Source organism: Homalodisca vitripennis, chromosome 6 (assembly GCF_021130785.1).
Source record: "Homalodisca vitripennis isolate AUS2020 chromosome 6, UT_GWSS_2.1, whole genome shotgun sequence".
NCBI lineage: Eukaryota > Metazoa > Arthropoda > Insecta > Hemiptera > Cicadellidae > Homalodisca > Homalodisca vitripennis.
This window is the reverse complement of record NC_060212.1, coordinates 160589419-160612040: the sequence shown is the minus strand read 5'-3', so window position 1 is coordinate 160612040 and position 22622 is coordinate 160589419. Positions and strand designations below refer to the sequence as shown.

At 33.7% G+C, this 22622-nt stretch overlaps 1 protein-coding gene across 1 annotated transcript; it reads left to right on the top strand.

Moving 5' to 3' along the window:
• The first annotated feature begins 2233 nt into the window (after nt 1-2233).
• On the top strand, nt 2234-22244 carry LOC124365103 (protein phosphatase 1L-like). The gene is made up of 4 exons (XM_046821043.1): nt 2234-2742; nt 8400-8877; nt 9419-9549; nt 16110-22244. The coding sequence occupies exons 1-4, from the start codon at nt 2275-2277 to the stop codon at nt 16503-16505; spliced, it is 1473 nt and encodes a 490-aa protein (XP_046676999.1). The 5' UTR covers nt 2234-2274; the 3' UTR covers nt 16506-22244.
• Nucleotides 22245-22622: the final 378 nt, after the last annotated feature.

Genomic DNA, 22622 nt, shown 5'->3' with positions numbered 1-22622 from the left:
ATCTGTTTACATTTAAATTTTATCAATAATAAGTAAACAGTGCTTGATCGGTAGTGTAATGCAAATAGTAAATCAAACATTAATATAAATTTTACTCCAGATTGCCCCAGTGACGAATTACAATCATCTAATGCCTTGAATAATGTTATAAAACTAACCTTAATGAACAAAGTTATGAATGTTTTCACATAAGTTACTTTATAAACTGGTGGGCTTCCTTGACATTATGATACTACATTTTAACAATGGCTTATGGAAAAACAGAGAAATAAATACTCACGAAAGTATACTACTATAATAATAAAGTATAATACTAAATGAAAAGTACATAAGAAATATCAGTTATCACTTTGTTAGATCAGGTGCCAAAAAAATGTTTATTGGGAATTAGGGGGACAGCACTATTGTGATTTACAAGCTACCTCAATTAATTAAAGGAAGCAATGACAGTACAGCAGATAATTAATTAAAGGACAACTTAAAATAACATCACCTTCTCTGATTATCACTAGAAGTGTTTCTGTGTTGGACTCTGTATTATTTATATTTTTCATGAGTGACCTTCTTGATTCATACTGTTTTTCCATAATATACTAATAACTTTGATTTGACCTCTATCGAAAAGTAAACTGAATCTCGAGATAACAACTCAATTAATATGATCGAACAATATCGCAAAGGAAGCGATCTAGTTCGTAATAAAAATTAAACACGTTTACTTTGGAAGAAACTTAAAAAGATTTATGCCACATTGTAATAAAATTTCTTGTTTAACAAAACACTTCGGACTAGTATTAGATGATAGTCTTTCATGGGGCCATATTGATGATGTGTGCCATAATCTCAGCATTTCAATGTTTGTCTTAGAAGAAACCAGTATAGTGGAAGCCACCAAAATAACCGCTAAAAATGTATTCTTTGATTTTCTTAGTACATGCTAGGCAAATTGTGCGGAATATACAACACCCATCAAAATTTAAATCCAAATGAAATATCCAAGGATAAATGAAAACAAGATACAATTTGTAAATAGTTAGCTGGAACTCTTTCATTGACGGTAAACATTAATGTCTGTATAATTAGACGGATTATTCAAAACCCTTGGTCAATGTGAGTTCTCTTGATTTATCTGCATGGCTCTCAAGTTGCCTTCTAAGTCGATTGTTATACTTAACTCCACATCTCATAACAAGTTACATCTAAGAAAAAAGTCATGAAATTGATAATGAACGATAATGCGTATATATCGGAAATGTACCAATGCAAAGGATTAGGTATCCTAGGGCAATATAGTATCGTTTGTATTTTGCAAATAGTCTGATTGGTATTTGTGATACTAAAAAATGTGTTATGCTTTTAAGGGACTACGGTTGGAAAAAAATAACAGAACAAATTTTAAAACATTTGGTCATGACTAAACTGATAAAATGCAACATATATGAAAACCATCGAACTATTATTACCTATAATGATCTAAGATGAATAGGTAATCATCTAAGTTGTATGATAAGACAAATCATTTCTGTAATCACGCTGATCCACTGTTTACCATAATGAATTTAACAAGCCAGGCTTATTCCTTCTTCGTATACTAATAGATATCGATTCGGTTTTCTAGCTTAGAGGTCTGGGTTCAAATTCCGAGGTCCCAACACGAACAGACAAAATACGAGTATGCAGAATACATCAAAACCGATATAGGTAAATGCTGCGGTTTAATAGAGAAAACCTCGAGACAGTGTTATTTATTATTTTACATTCTTTTTGAATTACAGTAGTTATACATGGATAGGGGCATGAACTGGCAACTGATTGAGTAGAATATTCATTCGTTTAAACAATGAAACCTACATATTGCTACTTAGCAATATTGTTTTTAAAATGCACTGATCACCTTTAAATTAAACACTCAAGATTTCTTTGTGTACTTAGCCACAGAACCCACTCAAAGAATAAGACATGTGTAAACTACTTTTCGCTAAATATTGAATGTTTTAAGATAAGAATAATTCCTATTCATATGTATAATACGCTAAAATCAAAATTTTGGTATTTTGATCATATATGCGTCGCTTTTAATAGTTAAATACACATCCCTAATCTTTAATGTGCATCCTCCCAAAACTACTAATAGTTATTTTGTATAATACATTTCCTTTAATGTGTTAACTAAACAATTTTTGAGTTCAAATACTGATTTTGTAGCAGACGACAATAGTATCAGCTGTTTCTAATTCACTGTCTTTCCCCTCACGTCAACAATAAACTGAAAAGATGGAAGACGAGTTGGAAGATAGGATATTTTATCAGACTTATCTATCACACATGAAGCTCGTATCTAAATTTGCCGTAGGGCTACCTCTAAATTCAAATCAATTCGTTTATATTTGGAGAATTTTAAGAGTGTATGTTTTAAAACCTGAAGTCATTATTTTTAGTGCGTTTCTCTTGGCTATTTTAGTTTATCTTCAAGCCGTAGATGTTTGGAGTCGTAGTTTACTGGGAAGATTACATTTTTCTCTTGGAAGATCAGCCAGTTCTAAAGTACAAAAACTCCAATTTTTCGTCAATACTTCTGGTGGAGATGTAGACAAACTTAGTTGGGAACTAAAGGAAAAAACAGTCGCTGCTTATGCGGTACAAGGTCGCCGACCTCGAATGGAAGATAGATTTGTAGTGAATGAAAATATCAACAATACAGGTGTTTCTTTGTTCGCTATTTTTGATGGGCATGGAGGTGAGGTATGTAAGACAATTATATTACATTTTTAATTACGGTATATTATGTTAAATCATAAAACTAATGTTTTACTGTAGCTGTAGCCTAGTTAAGACTAAGTGCCGTTCCTAGTGTTTTTCTGTTGAGAACTGCAGGACCAATCAAAGGTTTATGTGAAAAAGAAAACAAGCCGATCTAGGCTACAGTATATTAAGTGGCCACCAACACAATCGCATGACAACTACCTATTTAAATATCGATACTATTGAATACAACATTTGACCTATAGATCTTCATAATTCATCATGGTAGGCCCTACTTTGGGATTATACCGACCACACCCAGACATGAATCGTTATTTGACATTTTGCTTCTACTGATTACTAGATTAGCGTAGAACAATATTTTGTCAATATAAAACAGGAATTGTCTTATCGCAAACCCCTCCCCATCCTCAGACAGAGGTCAAAGTCGAGCGGTCTAGTAGATAATGTGATTGCAGAGTCTCGCCGCCCGTTCAGCTGGTGCGTCGCTTTGTTGTACTTCCGTGTTTTACCCCTACATTTTCTCCAAACACAAAAATTAAAAAAAACATTACCAAACAAAAACTAAACTCTATATTGAAAAAAAAACACAAAACTTGTTTTTATTCTTGATCACACTCCGCCACCCAAAATGCGAGTGCCTCCGGCCATCAGCGCGCGGCTGCATCGAAGGAAAAACATCCCTCGAGATAGTATCTATCAGTAAAATATCAAATTCTAGAGGGGCCGATCAGAAATATAAATTGAATTGTAATGGAAAGGCAGTTATGTACCGTTCAAAAAACTTAAATAATCATGTGATGCTGCGCGGCCTGCCGTAATCGGGATTCTTGAGAAAGATAAGATAACAGCGACAACAATACCGATCACAATACCTGGAAATGCTTGTTGATTGATGGATTGTTAGTTCTGTTACTCAACTACATCGTTTTATAACGTTCTAAGTTCATTGAAAAAGGTTTAAGCGTTGGGGGCATATAACGGAATCTGACCCCATTAACAATTGATAATCGTTGTAAGTTTGTAATTTTGTAATTAAAGAGTTGTTTTTTTTCGTTCTATCATGTTTGTTTCTATAAATTTATATTTTTGTGTTTTTCATAGTGGTGTGGTCGTTATAATCCCAAAATACCTTAATCATTTCTTTATTTAGACTGTGACGTCATTACCAGCTGTGTAGTTATTTCGTTTATGTAGGAGAAGGCTAGTGACAATTTAATAAAGCAACCACTACACGTATTGTCCTTAGTAAAACACAGTTCTAGAAGCTTACTATCACACAAACACAACACAGCTTGAATAAAAAATGGTTAATGGTGACGACAAAACATAAGTCTTTTGTTTAAAATGTGCAACGCAGCCAAATCTGACCAATCACGAACAGGAAAAATTTAATTTAATAGCTAGATGTGAATACAGTGTTTTCATTGCAAAAAAAATCCAAAACAAACACAATGTTGAAAAAAAACGCACTTGAGAAGAAATTTTTGAACTCCAAATTTGGTTAAATGAATATATAAACAATCATGTACTATTTTAGTTATATACCAACTATGACTAATCATTGAATGTAGTTTAGAAATTATCAGTACATGCATAAATACCATTTCAGATTGGCTATCATTTTGTAGAGAAGTTTGTTTTGTATGGCCATCTAACAAGTTTGAAAATGAGGGGTTCTTTGGTATTATCCGGAGGCCAATCAGTCCCTACTTGTTATCAAGCGATATAAGTTGGTTTAGGTTAATCATAAATGATACTAGTAAATACCAAAGTTACAGTTAACCTTTATTTGTGCTCACTTTATCTGAGCTTGAATTTGGGAACAATCTTAAACAATGTTTTTTCTTAATTCGCAAGGAGTGCATGATTTGATGTTGGAAAAATAGGATAGTCTAGGGCATGATCTGAGGTCGGGAAAGTATCCTTCAGAAATTCCCCTGGCCATCAGTTTGGGCTTTGGTGCCACACTTCTGGTGAAAAAAGTAGACCATCCCTTGAGATAAATACCTAAATTCAAGCTCAGATCATAGAAGTAATTTTTTCAATATTTTTATAAATTTTATTAACACTTGTTTGAGACAATTCATTCCATTTAGGATTACCCAAAAAATATCCCAGTGTATATCAAAGAGATGTCCTACTATATACTTTTATTTTCAAATAGGAAATAAGCTATGCTATATAAGAGCGGATAACAAAAGTGTCTTAACAAGTCTTTAAATATCCATTTTACCGTCAAATTAATTGATACACGGAAGAAGTTAAATGTTCTGACAGTAATAACAAAGATTTCATACTAGGCCTATAATGATATAAATATTTGGCGGCATAGTTCTTATCTAACTTAGCTTTTCTTGTGACATAATCAAATGATCCATTTAGTTGTAACGTGAATCAACTTAATTGTTTTGTGAAGGCTTTCAGCTTTGGTAAGTATTCCTTTCCTAAACAACTCTTCTTCAGAAGGCGAGTGGTAATGTTTTTCTATCTGAGTTTCAGTTTAGCTGCTACATGTTGTATTCAGCAGAGTCAATCCAGTCAGTAATAAGATTTGGGAAATACAATTTTTTACCTCTAATACTGATCCAATAGACTCACTTTCTGTTCACTTGTATCTACTCAACCCATATACTAGATTGTTCATGGAGATGGGGCAAGTTCCAACACCTTCAACAACAATGTAGTAATTCCATCAGTCTAGAGGAAAGGTTTTAGATTAATTTATAGGAAGAATTCAATCAGTGGGCGATGTTATGTCCTGTTTTCAAGGGTTGTACAAGTTCCCCTTAAGGCCCGGTATCGACAGTGCGAGGCTGCTCGCTGCAAATGCCTCGTGCGAATGCTCGGCTTTGCCTCGGACTGTGGATACCGGGGTTTGCTCGCTATGAGGCGTTCGCATCACACAATGTGAGGCGTTCGCTCCGAGTTGTGCGTCAAGTGGATACCTGCGCTGTCTGCCTCGCACCGTACAAGATACAATTCTGCACCCCAAACCAACAAACCTCCACAACGAAACTGTCATCATGGGATAATCATGAAATGATCAGACAACTAGTGAAGTGTTTTAAAACCAAACGTTTACTGTGGAATTCAAAATGCCCTGAGTATTATTATAAAAACAAGAGAGAAAGACTTGTGGCGCGAAATATCGCAACTGTAAATGAGTCTCCAGTAGCTAAGAATCTCAGAGTAACAGCTAATCTTTCCTTGGTGGTAATACCACTGCGCATGTACGTGTCACGTTTCTTCACGGCAGACTCTATCAATGTAAATTAAATGTTCAAAATCTTGCTTGGACATTCGCAAGAAATTTGGCACGTCTTCTAGGAGTCTGTTCCCGTATTCAAACCGATTTCGATCATTTTCTTTTGACTCACCACTCACCAACAGGGTTTTAAAGGTTTACGTCGCTTTTTTCTGTTGTTTTTTTTCCTAATAATCGTCGCTATAACAATAAAAGCAGCGGCAGACACTTGCGCATTTCTAGAAAAAAAAAAAAAAAAAACATATTGTCCCGACTGTTTTCACTACGAAATGCGGGTGGTTCGCGTGCTCGCAGTGAGCATTCGTGGTTACAAACTAGCTGCTAGCTGAAGAGCTCACCATGAGGCAGCGAGCAGCCTCGCACTGTCGATACCGCCGCCCTTTATAGCTTTAGCTTTTAGATCTATAAGTAAAGGAAGGCCAGCAAAATAAAAAACATGGTAGGAGTGAGCACCTAAGTTTTTTTAAATTAATGGAAGCTGACTATCCTTTCCTCCTAATAAATATCTTTTCCAAATCACATTGCCTTTAACTTTGGCCCTAACCAAAATATTATACTTAAATATCTTATAGATTTTCCCCCAATTTGTATGGTGTGTCAAACAAAGTACGGAACCTGTGATTCATCCACAGAATGGTTCTCTGCATTTGGAGCAAATTTGATATTTACCTTGTTGTACAGAATCATTAAAAAATTTGCATATTTGTCATATTTATCAGATCACCATTACTGCGAGTATATACGTTTGCCATTATGTTTATATATGCCATACATTCTCTGTAGCATGGATAAAAATAACCATAAGACTAGTAAATTGATGTAAACATATTTTTTGTGCCAATCTAAATTGCAGTGCTTAGTCCTTCATAAATAAACTTTAGGATACCTAAAAATAATTTTTTTAGTCACCTTGCATCATGCCAAAAATTAATATTTGCATTATAAAGAAAACAAGCACACTGTAAAAAAATCAAAAATAAAGTGTATAGACTTAAACTGTCATTAGAAAACTACACTCTAAAACCAAAGATTTATGACAAAAGTACACCAGTGTGCCATAATCTCTGATCATTGAGATGACTTTCAAACATTTTGTGCTTTCAGCCAACTGCAAAATCACTATCAATGTCTGGAGTAAATTTAAAACTAGTCTGCTGGGTTGAAAATGATATAAAAACTTGATTTAAATTAATTAAAAAATTATTTTTTACTGACTAAAAATTGTTTTAAACTATTACCAGACAAATGAAAGATTAAATTTCAATGTTTTCCTGATTTTTTTCCTGCTCTTATTATGTTTTTGTTATCAGCATATAGACCACACAGAGCATCCCTCCCATACCATCTCAGGTAGCACCTTTTTAAAACAGAGAAACATAAAGGAGAACCCAAGATGTACAGTTGGAGGAATTTAGCTGTGCTCGTAGGCCCTAATACTACCCTTTCAAACAAATAAACGCTATCTGTGTGGTGGTTGCGTTTACATGCTAGCCGCTGAGATGAAGACGCAACAATCGTTTTAACGACTTTAAACTCACAATTTCGATTTGCAGATTAGTATTGACAAATACTTTATTTTAAAAAACACGTTAAACAACACTACAACAACTGAAAAACAAGGATAAGTTTATTTTAAAAAACACGTTAAACAACACTACAACAACTGAAAAACAAGGATAAGTTATATTATTGCTATTATTTGGTATTATATTATTATTTAATTTCACCACAATCAGCATTGTCACAAAACAGACTGATTTTAGCGAGTATGGTGAATTATTTGGGCCAATACGATTCCTGAAAGGAGGGTTTTACCCATGAGTCACAGGAAATGTTTTCGGGACACACAGCGCATAATACTACCCCGCCAACCCTCCCGCCTATCACCACATACTCAAGGTCACGCGCACAGCTAAAGTCCTCGAACTGTACCCCTGGGGATCTGTATATTCTAATGCCAGCAGCTTTGAACAAAATTTTGTTATATATTTTATAAGAAAAATGAGTTTTAACATGCTCTATCTTTACATATTTCACTTTTCAAATGCAGTAGTATATTAAAATAAAAACCAGTGGTGTATGCTTGATTTGTGATTAGGCATGCAATTTAAACTGGGTTTGTTCAAACTGGATCAAAACAAGGGCTGAATATTTTTTGTTTAAGAATTTCACGCTTTATACCTACTTAAAAATACTGTATGAGTTTAGATCGATAGCTTAGTGTATTTTATTAGTGTTTATTGCCTGTTTTTATGGTATTTAGAATTCATAGATCACTAAATTAAGAACACAGACAGAAAAATTCTTTAGAGCAATGTACAGTGACAGTGAACATAAACAAATTGTTTTGATTTCTTATTCTTTCCAGTTTGCTGCAAACTATGCAAGAGATAACCTGATCAACAATCTGAATAACAAAGTTATTGAATTGAAAAAGTTAATAGCAGATGGTAAATCTGAGAGATCAGTTATTGGCAAACCTCCACCATCCCCGAAACTCGATCAGAGAAAAGGCTCCGGTACCGAAGGTGGTGAGAGTGTCAGCAGGAAGTCCAGTTTCCGCAAGACAACCTCACAAGCCGATGAGTGTGTGAAGAAGTCTGCTGGAGGGGGTGGAGTGATCACAGATCCAGTGCTGCTGGAGAAGTTGGAGGCACTGAATCGCCCGATCACTCGGGAAGTGAGGCCAACGAGACCGAGTTTGTCAGCAGCAATACCACCCCCTAAAGTAGAGTCCTACTTGGACGCAGGTTGTGCAATCAACTATGGAAGATTACTGACAGATGAAGTCCTTGCCGCTGACAGACTCTTGGTAGAGGCAGCCAAAAAAACCATGGATGTTGCAGGTATGGTTATTTTTATTCAATGAACTGTTATCAAATTGTACTAATGTAGTTTATTGATTATATTACTATAAATCATAGCAATGCACCGTGAACTGAATAGTAAATTAATAAAATCATGTATAACAAATGCTAGATACATTATATCACCAAGTGATTCAGGGTATAAATATTTAAAAGGTCTAAAATTACTTTTTTACTTTTGTTGATTACTATTTTCACGAAATACTGTGCATTTCAAAGATTTTGCAAATCATTAGAAACTTATAGAGTTTGAGTACTTTTTATTTTTACAAGCCTCTTTTAGGATATAATATTGGTCTTTATGGACGAAAATTCAAAACATTTAAGTTAACTGTTGTATAGTTATGGGATCTTTAATTAACTTCCAACAATGAATAATGCTGTTTAATATTTGTTTTAATAAGAAATATTGAAAAAAATAAAAAAACTTTACACTAGTGTCATTATAGATTTGATTTTTTCTACTTATTTTAGGCATCTAGAGTTTTCCTTAAACAACTTAATAAATTGGGATTTCCAGGTACAACAGCATTGATTGCACTGCTTGAAGGATCTCGTCTAATCGTAGCTAATGTGGGAGATTCAAGAGGAGTCATGTGTGACTCCAAAGGAAATGCTATCCCTCTCTCTTTTGATCATAAACCACAACAGGTAAGGATTAATAATGTAAGTCTTAGATTTGGCAGTTACAAAATCCACATAGTGTTTGTGCACATTATATTTAAATAAATATCATGTATATACAATACAACCTGGTTTATTTGTATTATTTAGGACTGAAAGTGGTCCAGATAAATCGGAAATATTGTAAAAACAAAGGAGGTCACACATAATAAGTTACTTATTTGCTAGAAATATAACAGTGAAATAGAGCCAATTTATTGTTTTCTTTTATGCAGATTAATGATTACTAATAAAAAGGATTGTTTTGAAATCATACTCAATCTCCAACCTTTCATGGTGTATGTGCCTGCTTCTTCTCAAAAATTTAATGTAATCCTAATATTACTAGAGAAAAGGTAAGAATAATGTTAAATTTAAAACAAGTTGACTCTGTAAACAATATTTTTCAAACAAATTATGGCCTTTGTGCGTTAGAAAGTATTATATGTGTTAAACAACAATACATTTGTTTCAAATTCTATGATAAGCTACACTCATACAGTACAGGAAATACACATGGCACAAATTCATTAAAAAACCAAGTCTTAAAAATTGTAGAATTCATCCACGTTTTTGTTGGTTTGTGTACCCTACTGCCAACATATCATCTTTCTTTAATTTTTTAAAAGGCTTTTTAATTTAATAAAAGGATCTATTCCTTTTTTAAATTGGTACTTTGGGATTATACCGACCACACCCTGACATGAATCGTTATTTGACATTTAGCTTCTACTGATTACTAGATTAGCATAGTACAATATTTCGTCAATATAAAACAGGAATTGTCTTATCGCAAACCCCTTCCCATCCTCAGACAGAGGTCAAAGTCGAGCGGTCTAGTAGATAACGTGATTGCAGAGTCTCGCCGCCCGTTCAGCTGGTGCGTCGCTTTGTTGTACTTCCGTGTTTTACCCCTACATTTCTCTAATCACAAAAATTCAACAAAAACAAACATTACCAAACAAAAACTAAACTCTTTATTGAAAAAAACACAAAACTTGTTTTTTATTCTTAATCACACTCCGCCACCTAAAATGCGAGTGCCTCTGGCCATCAGCGAAAGAAAAACATCCCTCGAGATAGTACCTATCAGTTAAATATCAAATTCTAGAGGGGCTGATCAGAAATATAAATTGAATTGTAATGGAAAGGCAATTGTGTACCGTGCAAAAAACTTTAATAATCATGTGATGCCGCGTGGCCTGCCGTAATCGGGATTCTCGAGAAAGATAAGATAGCAGCTACAACAATACCGATCACAATGCCTGGAAATGCTTGTTGATTGATGGAATGTTAGTTCTGTTACTCAACTACATCGTTTTATAACGTTCTAAGTTCATTGAAAAAAGTTTAAGCGTTGGGGGCATATAACGGAATCTAACCCCATTAACAATTGATAATCGTTGTAAGTTTGTAATTTTGTAATTAAAGAGTTGTTTTTTCGTTCTATCATGTTTGTTTCTATAAATTTATATTTTTGTGTTTTTCATACTGGTGTGGTCGGTATAATCCCAAAGTACCTTTAAATTTGCCAATGAATGTTAGTCTAAGCTTATGACTGCCAGTTACATCGCTACAGGCTAACACCGTAACCTGTTCCTTGCTCTTTTTGTAGTCTGGGGATGAATCTTCTTTTTTTGAAACAAGCGTTTCACCGCAAATTCCTTCTTTATCAAGGAGTTTAAAAAGAAATATTTAAATTCTAAAACAGCGTCTTTGTTGGCCGGCAAGGCTTCCCCACTTATTGAGAGTTGGAAAATATCACCACTTTTTCCATCAGTTGAGCCAACCATTACTAGCTATAAATTCACCACTTTTCTCCTTCAATTTCCATTTCAAATTTTAAAGCTTTTGCTTGAAGCAAGGGACTATTAACGGGTGCACACTTAACCCTTAAATTTTGAAACCATAAACATAGTACCTCTTTACTTTCACTAGATTGAGAGGAATAACACTTTTAAAATTGTTCACGGTTTATCTCCAATCTGGAACTGTACTTGTTCCAACGCCTAACTCTGACACAACGCAGGAAGTCAGTGCACTGAACAGAAAGCAACTAAACTGACACTACTGCAGGCCGTCGCGCACAACAGGCCAACGCCTTCTCGTCAACTTCATGGAAATTTCCACCATCATGTATACAAATGCAACCATTTTACTGAGCAACGAGTAAATACGAAGTACGTTAAACTTGTGTTATGTGCACTATTCCCGTTAAAACTTTTATCTTTCAAAAAGCATTTTAATTTGATAATAGGTCCGGACTTGACGGAGTTCAAATTAGCGCGTTCCGAGTTTCTGAGAGTGTACTGTAGTAAGTACTAGAGATACAAATTATAGCAAAATCATGACATTAAATTGTAATTTTACTACAGTTTAATTTATTGTGTATATCATTGCAATACAATATATTATTTTACTGTACACTTAATTGCAGAAAAAAATTTTCATTACTGTAACACATGTCTAGTACTGCAGTGACAACACAAATTAGGTAGAGGTGTCATAGCTTAAAAAATTGATAGGTATATGTTACACCAGGAGTCATAGATGGGGGGGTTTCCTCGCTCACTGTCACAGAGGATCTATTTTCAGGATATCAATCCAGAAGTTCTACGAAATTGTCTGGGTTAAGGTGCATGAACTTGGAAGCAGAAATTTTTGGATTTTGGCAATTAAATTTCTCCTTCAGTTCATCCTTATGTCTCATACACTTATTTGAAACATTACTAAGGAAAATAGATTTCATGAAATATAACATCTTTTGATGATGGATGACTGACTGATGCGCAGGACTATGATTGGGAGGAGTGTTCTTTACTCCTATGGTTTACTTTGATTTGATCTAGCTCCATCCGGATCAGAATTGACATGATTATGTTGTGTTCTAAATTTGGATAGTACTTTACTCCCGTATATTAATGTTTTCTTAAGATTGAGTCGGGAGATGAACCAAACATAGTGACTGTGTCAGAATCAATCATTGATATTCTTCCAATATCGGTTAATGCTGTTCAAACTGTCAACAAGAATTTAAAATTCCCTAGTCTCTGTTGTTAACAATACTTCTATATTCATTATCATAAATATATCTGATTTTGTGGGGGGTTGGATCACTGTTCAGATGAAGCTTACAAACACAATAGTTTCCTTCTATTTGGAAGATCATGATATTAACACTGATTCCATAAAATACTTCCCAAATACTCTTTAATTTTAGATCAATTTCTATTGTAAACTCTGTACTATAAATATTTGAAAAGATTGTTTCCAGTTTTCTTTATAATGGAGTTTGCTACATTATGAGTTTCTATCTACATCAGCAGCTCTTTTGGCTTCATGATATACTGTTTTAATACTAGAAACTTGTCACCATTTTTATTGTCAGTAACAGGGAAGGGCCATATAGAGTATAGAATAAAATTTAGTCAGGTTGATACTATTTACCTTGACTTCCAAGAGGTAGTGAGCACCCATATAACCTTATTCTTAGGAAGCTTTTGGCTTTTAGATTTTATTTTTATCTTATTTTCTGGACTGAACAGTGCTTTTTACAAAGAACATTTAGAATTTAAAGTTCCATAGAGTGTGTTCAATGGCGCAGTGTAGTGGGTACGGCGGTTATCGCAAGATAACCAGATCAAGCAACGCCGAGCGTGGCTGCTGCTTGGACAGGTGACCGCTGAGCGATCCTGTCCTTGCAAGCGGCCCGCCTGCCCGGTCATTGGTGGTGGTTCGGAAGTCACCTTTAAGCCGTTGGTCCCCAGGTTAAGTGTTAGAGAGGGCTTCTTAGCCCTAACTTCGCCTGGTAAAATAAGACATTCTTTACTTTTTTTTTATTCTGAGAGATTAGTTGCCAGTTCAGTAAAGTTTCAGGGTTCCAATTTTGGCCTTTGTTTTGTTATAATATTATTGACACATATATCTTGAACCACATATGGCAATATACAAACTGAATATGTCCAGGTAATGCTGGTGATATTAAGATATTTTTATCGATTATAGGAGTTAAAGACCATATAGTTTTGGAATTGACTATGCTGTAATGTATGCTTTTTAGCCACATGCAACTGAGCAAAACTCTCGTAGAAAATATAGAATTTTATTTTTTTACTTTACTCATAAAACAAATCCCTGTTCTTGTTTTAAGATTAATGGCTGTAAGATTAAGAGATAGTACATTGTGCACAATCGTGGTCTCCTTGTAGATCCCAAGTTGATCTCTGAACACTATGAGGAACTTGGGTCTTCTGATTTGGATTGTCCAACTTTTTTTAACAATAAAGTCTTATATGATTCTTTACAAATTCTTGGTTTGAAGTAATGTTCAGTATGTCTGGAAAAGCAATAGAGGTGATACATATATATATATATATATATATCATTGAGGCTGTACTGAGAAGGTTCCTTCCGTGTATGGTCAAGATGTTTTTTTTTTTTTTTTTTTTTTTTTGTTCTCTTAGGACAAGAAGCTTATAAATTGCACTTAGTCCTGTAAGGACCTTTACGCTGCTTCCGGAGTGATAGGATATTCAGGATGGGTAAGGTTAGGGAGTAGGAGCCGCCTCCTATCAAGATCCATGAGGAAGAATTAGGGCACTACATCTCAAAGTCATCCTGTAAGAAGAAGGGGAGGCCAGCTCTGAACGAGCCTCTACAGTCAAAGTAGGCAGGGGGGTGGCACACCCTTTTTGAGGTTAACAAGAACCTCTGAGGGGACAAACCCCACCAACTCCAACAGTCATCTTCCACAGTAGATTAGACCTATCGAATTGCCCATGAACCCCAGAATCTCAACATTTGCGGTTAGTGATGTGCCGCTACTGGACATCCATAAGGTTGCCCAGATTGAAGTGGCACATCGGTTTTTGCTGTGCCCAGTGGTGGGTTCAACTGGTAGGTATAAACCAGCCAGAAGTGATCCCTGCTGGGTGATGGCCAAGATGTTACCTGAGCTGATTTGAGTAGATGTACAAATGTAGCTAAGAGATCCTGCTCTTTTAACTCACCTTATTATGGTAGACTTGTTTTACTGTAGAGCTGGTTAAACTTACAAAGAGAAAATGAAGATATAAGGTTTGCATGAGTGATCTGTTTGTTAACCTTTGTTTTGGAGTTTTTGTTATAGTGTAATGCACTGGAATCACAAACACTTTAGACAATTTATACTTTTTGTTAACAAATTTGAAAAATTCTTATAGATATGAAAATAACGTGACTGTGGTGTACTATTTTACAATTGATTTTAGGTCTCAGGGATTTTTCGGATGCTTATTTGTTCCATGAGTTTTACTGTTCAGTTTCATTAACCAGTGAATGAATTTATGAGGTGTAGCAGCCTTTTCCATTTGTTAATGTAGCCTTTAAAAAGTTGAAATTCCTTATAAAGGAATATCATTTTAATCCTTTTCCCACTGAACAGACTTTTTATCTGAAATTAAAAAGCAATAAAAAATTAATTTTTATTACAAAGCAAACTAACAAAAATTTAATCAAATATTGAAGAGGTGGTAGGTTAACCCTTTCAGTATCAACGTCCAGATAATTGTATGTTTTAAAAACATGTATAAAAGGATACATTATGTTTTTACACATTTTTTATATCAATTCACATTAAAATAAACATAATTTTTTTAAGCCTGTTATATAGTACACAAACACAACTGATCAATTAGTAACAATGATGAAAGTTTACGATTAAGTTAGTCGGTCATCAATGATGTCGTAGCTGAGACATGTTGTTTTCATAATTGTCAGTCTGTTTTTTTTGGCAAGTGTTCTGTTAGAATGTTGGCTTTATGTTTTTTTATAATTATAGTATAACCAAATCGTGTATAGTGTAATTTAGGCGTGTAGTGAGTTATTATGAATCGTTAAAGGTCCCTTCTGAGTGAAAATACCCTTATAAGAGTAATAGAGGAAGAGAACCTGATATTTCTTTTAGTATGTAAATATTTGTAAGTAGCCAAAATCATGTTAGGCCTACTTTTTTTTTGTTCTATCATATAGTATTATATAGTTATTATTATGGCTATCAATTAAAAGAAAAGTAGTAAAGTCAGTAAAGGACATGGACATTTTGCTAATCAAGATATACATTTTAGTTCCTCATAAAAAGTTGAGTGGAGTTTTGTGCACATGTTTTTAGTGTGTTTGACTGTATTGAGTGTAACAATTGTTTGGGTATTTATTTGGGTGTCAAACCTGAAAATAAAAAAAGAAAAAACATTTTTAAGATTGTGTTATTGTTATCTTTTATTTTTCTTGTAGTATAAAAGTTTATGAGTATATTTTGTGTTAAAATACACATTTTTGTACAAAACACAAAAGAATTTTAAAAATTGGATAATAAAAATAAAGTTATGACATTTCATAATAACTATAACCAAATGCTAAAAATGGTACAGTACTTTTGGATAACACCTGTAAAAATACCTTTGGCATTATTTAATAACATTCCAAAAAAATGTCTGGCACTGAAAGGGCTAATTAGTTTCTTGTAATAGAAAACAAAATTCTGAGCATTTATTGGTTTATCTGTACCACAGATGCGTGAAAGGAAGAGGATCAAGGAAGCAGGGGGATTTATTACTTTCAATGGAGTATGGCGTGTAGCTGGGATTCTAGCTACTTCACGAGCATTGGGTGACTACCCATTAAAAGACAAACGACTTGTTATCGCCGACCCAGACATCTTGACCTTCAACCTGGCCGATCACAAACCTCAGTTTTTGGTCCTGGCTTCTGACGGTCTGTGGGACACATTTACGAACGAAGAGGCAGTTTCATTCATCAAAGAACGACTGGGAGAACCCCATTTTGGAGCTAAAAGCATCACACTTCAGTCATACTACAGGGGGTCTCTTGACAATATCACTGTCATCGTCATCAATCTGAGCGATCATGTATGGAGCAACACCACCGCCTCCAAGAAGTACAACTAACACATGACCTTGCACAAAATACATGGTAGAATCAGGGGTAGTAAAGTAGTTGAGTACAGGTGATCATTCCTGCCACAATTTTTGTACACTTTTTTTGTTCATTACCAGTGTACACACAATGTGTTGTAAGATTTGTTGAATTTTTAGGTTATTAATAAAACTTTACCACAAAAGTTTTACCACTTGTGATGGTAAGTGCTGTTTTCATCTCAATATTATGACGTATTTTCTTTTTTATTAAAGAAAACTTTGTCATAAATTATAATTGATCAGTTTTTTGTTGGTAATGGACTTCCTCTTGTACCTTTTTAATCAAATTATTTTGAGGCTTGCCATGTAATTTTTGCGATACATTGTTCTTTTGTTTTAAAGATTGGTGAAACATTATAGCAGAGTTACTTTTATAATCCTTTTCATCAACAAAAGCATAGTTTTCTTATAAACACTTAGAGACAAGTTAGTGTTTTAACGAAATTTGGGTAAATTATGTACACGAATACCATTAAACATATTATGTATTACTTTAAATATGCAGCAACATCAACTTTACATATTTCTTGTAGGTACCCTTATTGTTGTTTTCCTTTAAAAGATATACTGAAATGACTGCCTTTTTATATTCTGATTTCTTAATCTTTCTTGTATTGAAAATAGAAATCTTTAATTAATTTATCATAAACTGATATACAATCACGTATTAAAACGTGTATTACTTTGGTATATAAATTTAAAAATTTACTATCCACATATCATATTAATATCTGTATTAGTCCATAAACAGTAATTAGTACAACAAATCAATTTTAGCAATATTATGGAAATATAGCTACTACTGATTCAAATATAGATGCTTCTCTCTCCAAACAGATACCAAGGTAGAACAACAAAATCTGTAATGGATAAAAAAAATATGCATTGAGAATTTGATCATAATCATTGCAAGGCAAATGGTGTGTAACTGTATTAACAATCATTGTTTAAAAAAATATCATTTTCAATAGTAGTTTTCAAATTAACATTGGAGGAAACTTCTCTTTTTGCCTTCTAATTTGATTAGGGTCAACTAAGAGGAAGTCCAAATTACAAAGCACATTTTATTTTAGAATAGTTTTCACAGTTTGACAGGGTATTAGATTTTTATATTAATTAGTGTTGTTGATTTTTATAGAACCATTATGAAGAGGCTGATAAACTACAAATATCTGTTGTTTGAAACATTTTATCATTGGCAAAGATAACCCTTGGATTGCTTTGTCCAGCTTATCAATTTATTTTCCATTCATAATATTTTTCTTACTGATGTTTTAATCGATTAATGTAAATGCTTTCCATGTTAATTTCTACAGCAAATTGTATCTAAAAATTAAAAGATTAATCTACATTTAATCTGTATTCAGTTTTATATATATATATACACACATATAAGATATTATTTGATTTAGTACATTCTTATTCTTCATGATTGTTAATTCAATTATTTTTTCAACTTGGGCAGTAATTGTTAGTGTACTTTTTATTTCATGATTTTCGCTTATAATAAGCTATATATATTGATCAAAGTACTCCAAAGTGTAAATATATTAAAAATAATGAATGGTTGTACAGGAATTCTATGTGTAAATTTGTGGATAATGTATATCAGATTAAATTGTATTATCTGTAGTACAATATTCTTATAGTTTTTATTTTATAAAGAAATCAAAGTGGCACTGTGAAAGTGCTTGATAAGGTTGACACCAATGTAAAAGTTTGATGATAAAAATTAGTTGAAGTTTTTATTAACATTAACTGTGGTACACTTTATATTTGAATGATAAAATACCCCAGTAAGGTACTGGCATATTGCTGAGTATAGAGTATTAAATACATTGTTGCACTTAAAATATAAAGTGTTTTCTATTTTTATATTTCAAAAGGCATTAAATAACAGCTAATAAGCAGACGGGTCTGAAAATAAGCAAATGGGTCTGAAAACTTTTAAAGGTTGATTAGGAAAAAAGATTATGCTGTTTTTCGAGTAGGCCGTTAAAGTTCCAAGACGATGGTAGGTCGTCTATTCTTGGCGACCAATATCTGTCTGGATGGCTTGATTTGAGAGCAGACTCGTCAGAGAATGCAACATGTGCATGACAGCGTACAACTGTTCCAACACTTTCAGGAGCAGTGAATTAGTGCTAAGAACTTCTTGGTGGCATTAAGAAAGGCCTTTTTCCGGCTTTGCCCTCAAGTTTGATCGAAGGCGTGGTTTTGCCTGAGGACTTCTTAGGCAATGTATTTATTGCATTGGACAACTCCGCCATTTTTACCCTGGCGGTAGGTAGCTTCAATGGTCGAGTTGAGTTTTCCAGTTTTGGGCAGTGAAGATGTGATATGATCCACGCAAGTCCGGCCAGCCAGCGCCCTGTTGCCGGGTTCCAAAGTTGTCTGCACCATCATCTTTTGGCTGGTTTGTAGTTATTCTCTTGTTCCGATCCTGGTTCTGGTTCTATATGTTCCCAGTGTGTCGCTGGTCATGAAATGAGGTAGTTAGTGATGGTCCTCCACCTTACGACTGTGATTACAACAGGGTCTTTTTTCCTGAGATGGCGTTGGTATGGAGGCTCTTGTTGTGGTTGTCATGTAGGGTAGCTAGTAACCTTGTGAGTTACAGCGTTGTGGAATGACAATGACGGGATCCGTATTGGTCTTCTTGGATACTAAGATGGAGGTTGTTAGGGAATCGTGAGAGTGAGGTGTTCCAGGGTTTTTGGATAGAACCAGTAGAAGGTAGATTGGATGGTAATTTTCTAGAAGCCTTTAGATGGTTTTAGGAGGAGTATTATTTTTGCTATTTTCCATGAATTGGTGAAGTATAAGTGGAAGCAGGTTTTGAAATTGATGGTAACCACTGCACGACCATCTAATTAGTCTTCTGAGGGCAGAGTCTTTTAGGCGATTGGGTCCTGAGGATTTTGTTTTTCGGTAAAGGTTGGAGAGAACTAATGAGAATTCCTTCATTCCCTACGGGCAGTGCAAGTTTCATATCTTCTTCGACTTCATTTTCTGTGGCTTCCAGGAAGTTCTCAATTCTCTCGGTGTGGTTGGTATCCTGGACATCTGAGTGGGGTTGGAACCGCCACCCTAGTGGCATAGACCTCCACCTTATCCTCCACTGAGTACATGAAACTGTTTCTGCACTGGATGAAATGGATCGCCTTTTTGTCACCACTGAGGGTTTTAGCCTGTGTCCAGATCCATAATCAACTTCCAGTGAGTCGAGGTAGTCTTTGCTGTGTCGCTGAAGGAGCGTGGTCACTCTCCTTGACTGCCGATTGAAGGTAAATAGAAATAGCAAGTGCCAGGGTGAGAATCAGTGAAAGTATTATTTAAAACGTTATTAAACTTGACTCTGTACTCTCCTTGGTTCCAACTCTAACTCACAAAGAGCCGGCTGTATTGGTGGCCGTCTTGTTTTTAGACCCATAAGATCAAATGTTATATCTCAAACACTTTTTACACCCTTATTTGTGGCCATAGTGTTATGGCGACATCTTATTTTAAAGATATTATTCAATATCCATCAAAACTTTACTACAGGAGTAGAGCCAGGAAAATAGCAACCTAATTAGATTAAGTGGACGTGGACACCTTTTAACATGTTGAAGAATCAGCACAATATATTCTAGTCATGATTGTATAAAATGTGAATGATTTACCGTCTGTGTTATTATGAGCTCTATTTGTAATGTGCTTTAAATTATTTGTTTAGTAAAGAAATTTATTTTATTGTACATTAGAATTGTTGTCTTCAAATGCTAATGCATCACTATTTGTATTGTCAGTGCTTTTATATTTTAAATGCAAGATATTTAACAATTACTGTAGCATTTGTATATAGTTTGTACAATCTTTCATTACAAGTATAATAGTATTAGTCCTTTTGGACAATTGCGGTTTCTGCATAGTTTTGTGCACTTTTCAATGGAGATTCAATGCAATTGTAATATATTTGACTAGTATAAAATACAGTTTTAAACCTTGAAAATATTTATGATAGTTACAACATGCTTGATATTTTGTGATGAATACAAGTAATGTTTGCTTTTAGCATGCTTCTTGCTTTTGTCTTTCACATTAATATTTATGAGAACAAATTTGTTTATGTATTCGTACATAAAGGAAAACCTTGTGTACAGCTATTCAGCCTGAAATGATTATGAAGTGAGGAGATGTGTGTAAAATATTTAACAAAATTAAATATGCATCGGATCAAACTGATATCTAAAAGTTGAAGATAATTCTGGAAACAGAAAATTTTTAATGAACCTATGATGTTTTAATCCAATAATTTTGAGGCTTGGGTATATTTGTTTGTCTAACCTTTTTTCAAACATATAAAAGTGAATCCCACAGTTATATTTGAAGTATTTTAACACTTGAGCTGAATTAAAGTTTATTGTCCATGTCTGTTAATGTTTTAAACTTAGAAACTTGCAACTTATAACAGAGAAAGTAACATTATATTTTGCATAACTGATTTTTTACTAGAACTAGAAACTAGCATTAACAATTAAAAAAATGTGTATTGTCATTGATTTGAAAGCAGTTTTAAAATTTTAAAATCTTGATTCATTTCATTTCAATTTAAATGTCTGCATATTCAAAGGTTAATAAACTTAAATCTAATACAAATTTAGTTCGATAAGATTTGTTAAACACAAGATTTATACATTTTTTCAAATCTAAGTCAAACGCCAAAGTACAAAAAACAGTTTGTCGGTTTTATGCTTTAGATATTTTTCTTTCATAATTATGTTGATTTTATGAAATTTAACTTAAAAGATCTATTATTTCGATAATATAGAAAATGCATTCTTAATTCTTAGCGTTAAGTAAAATCTTAGACCAAAATGGACATGCTAAATAATTGTAGTGGTGTAACTGATTTACTACCGACTTTTAAAGGAAAACACAGACACAATTTGTATTGTGAAAAATTTAACTGAAATCAGCAATATATTATATTTTAAAAAGTCAGTGTGTATGGTGTAGCAACAGAAAACAAATTGCTATGTTAGGTTATTACCTTGTGTATTAATAAGTAACGTTTTGCCTCTTTATTATCAGTCTAATGAAACAATAAGTGTCAAATGGAAAGTTTCTGTGTGTAGGGATCCTATTAAAGAAGTACTGTAATAATAATTTACATTTTTGCCAAATGAACAACACTCTCGATAGATTGTTTTTACTAAGTAGTAAATATTTTTACATTATACATACAACAATAGGCATGAGTAAGATGTAGGCACATGTCAATTGCAACAAATAAGTGTGCCAATTAGTTTATATGTTGCTCACTTAATGTAATTTTGTATAATACCTAACTGTTGGTTGTGAACAAACGATTTCAAAATGTTACTCATATTTCAATCCTCAAGTGGAATAGTACAAAATTTAAAAGAAAATAATAATTCTTTGTATATCTTAAATAAATAGTTCATGGATAACGTAACAGTATTGTTATATTTTGTTCATTGGACTTTGACTCAATACTGAAATTGAGTAACATTTTGCAAATCTTAGATAAATGTTTTGGACTGTTTTGATTGCATTACTTATGTTTAAACAATCCTAGAGTTGTTGAGATATTAATGTTGATATTTTAGAATAGTGTTATTAAACATACATTTTATTAAGAGTTTTTAATGTTGAAAATGTTTTGCTATGTATTTAGTTAAAATAAAAAATATTGGATATTTATGAAGGGTTTTACTACTACCATAATACTTGATCTTTAATAGTTGAGCTGGGATGGTTCTTGAAGAGAGAGCAGAGATCTCGATCTTCAACTGAGAACACTGTAACACGGTGACAGCTGAAATCTGCTGTGTTTGAAGAAACGAAACAACGTCGAAACAGCTTTCACTAGGCAGAGTATATACTCCTTTTGCTCAAACTTTGTATGAACCTTCATTTCTACCTAAGCAAAATGAAGTTTGATGATGGTGCATATCCATCTATGGGATTTGGGTGAGAGTTTACTAACCTAACTATCTGAAGGATATCTCAAGAACAATTTAATCTGTAGATTTTAAATGTTGTATGAACCTTCATTTCTAAAGTATGAGTTTGATGATG

Coding starts and splice junctions, on each gene's coding strand:
- LOC124365103 (XM_046821043.1), top strand. CDS start 2,275: ATGGAAGACGAGTTGGAAGATAGGATATTTTATCAGACTTATCTATCA. Junction 2,743..8,399: donor TTGATGGGCATGGAGGTGAG/GTATGTAAGACA, acceptor TATTCTTTCCAG/TTTGCTGCAAACTATGCAAG. Junction 8,878..9,418: donor AAAAACCATGGATGTTGCAG/GTATGGTTATTT, acceptor TGGGATTTCCAG/GTACAACAGCATTGATTGCA.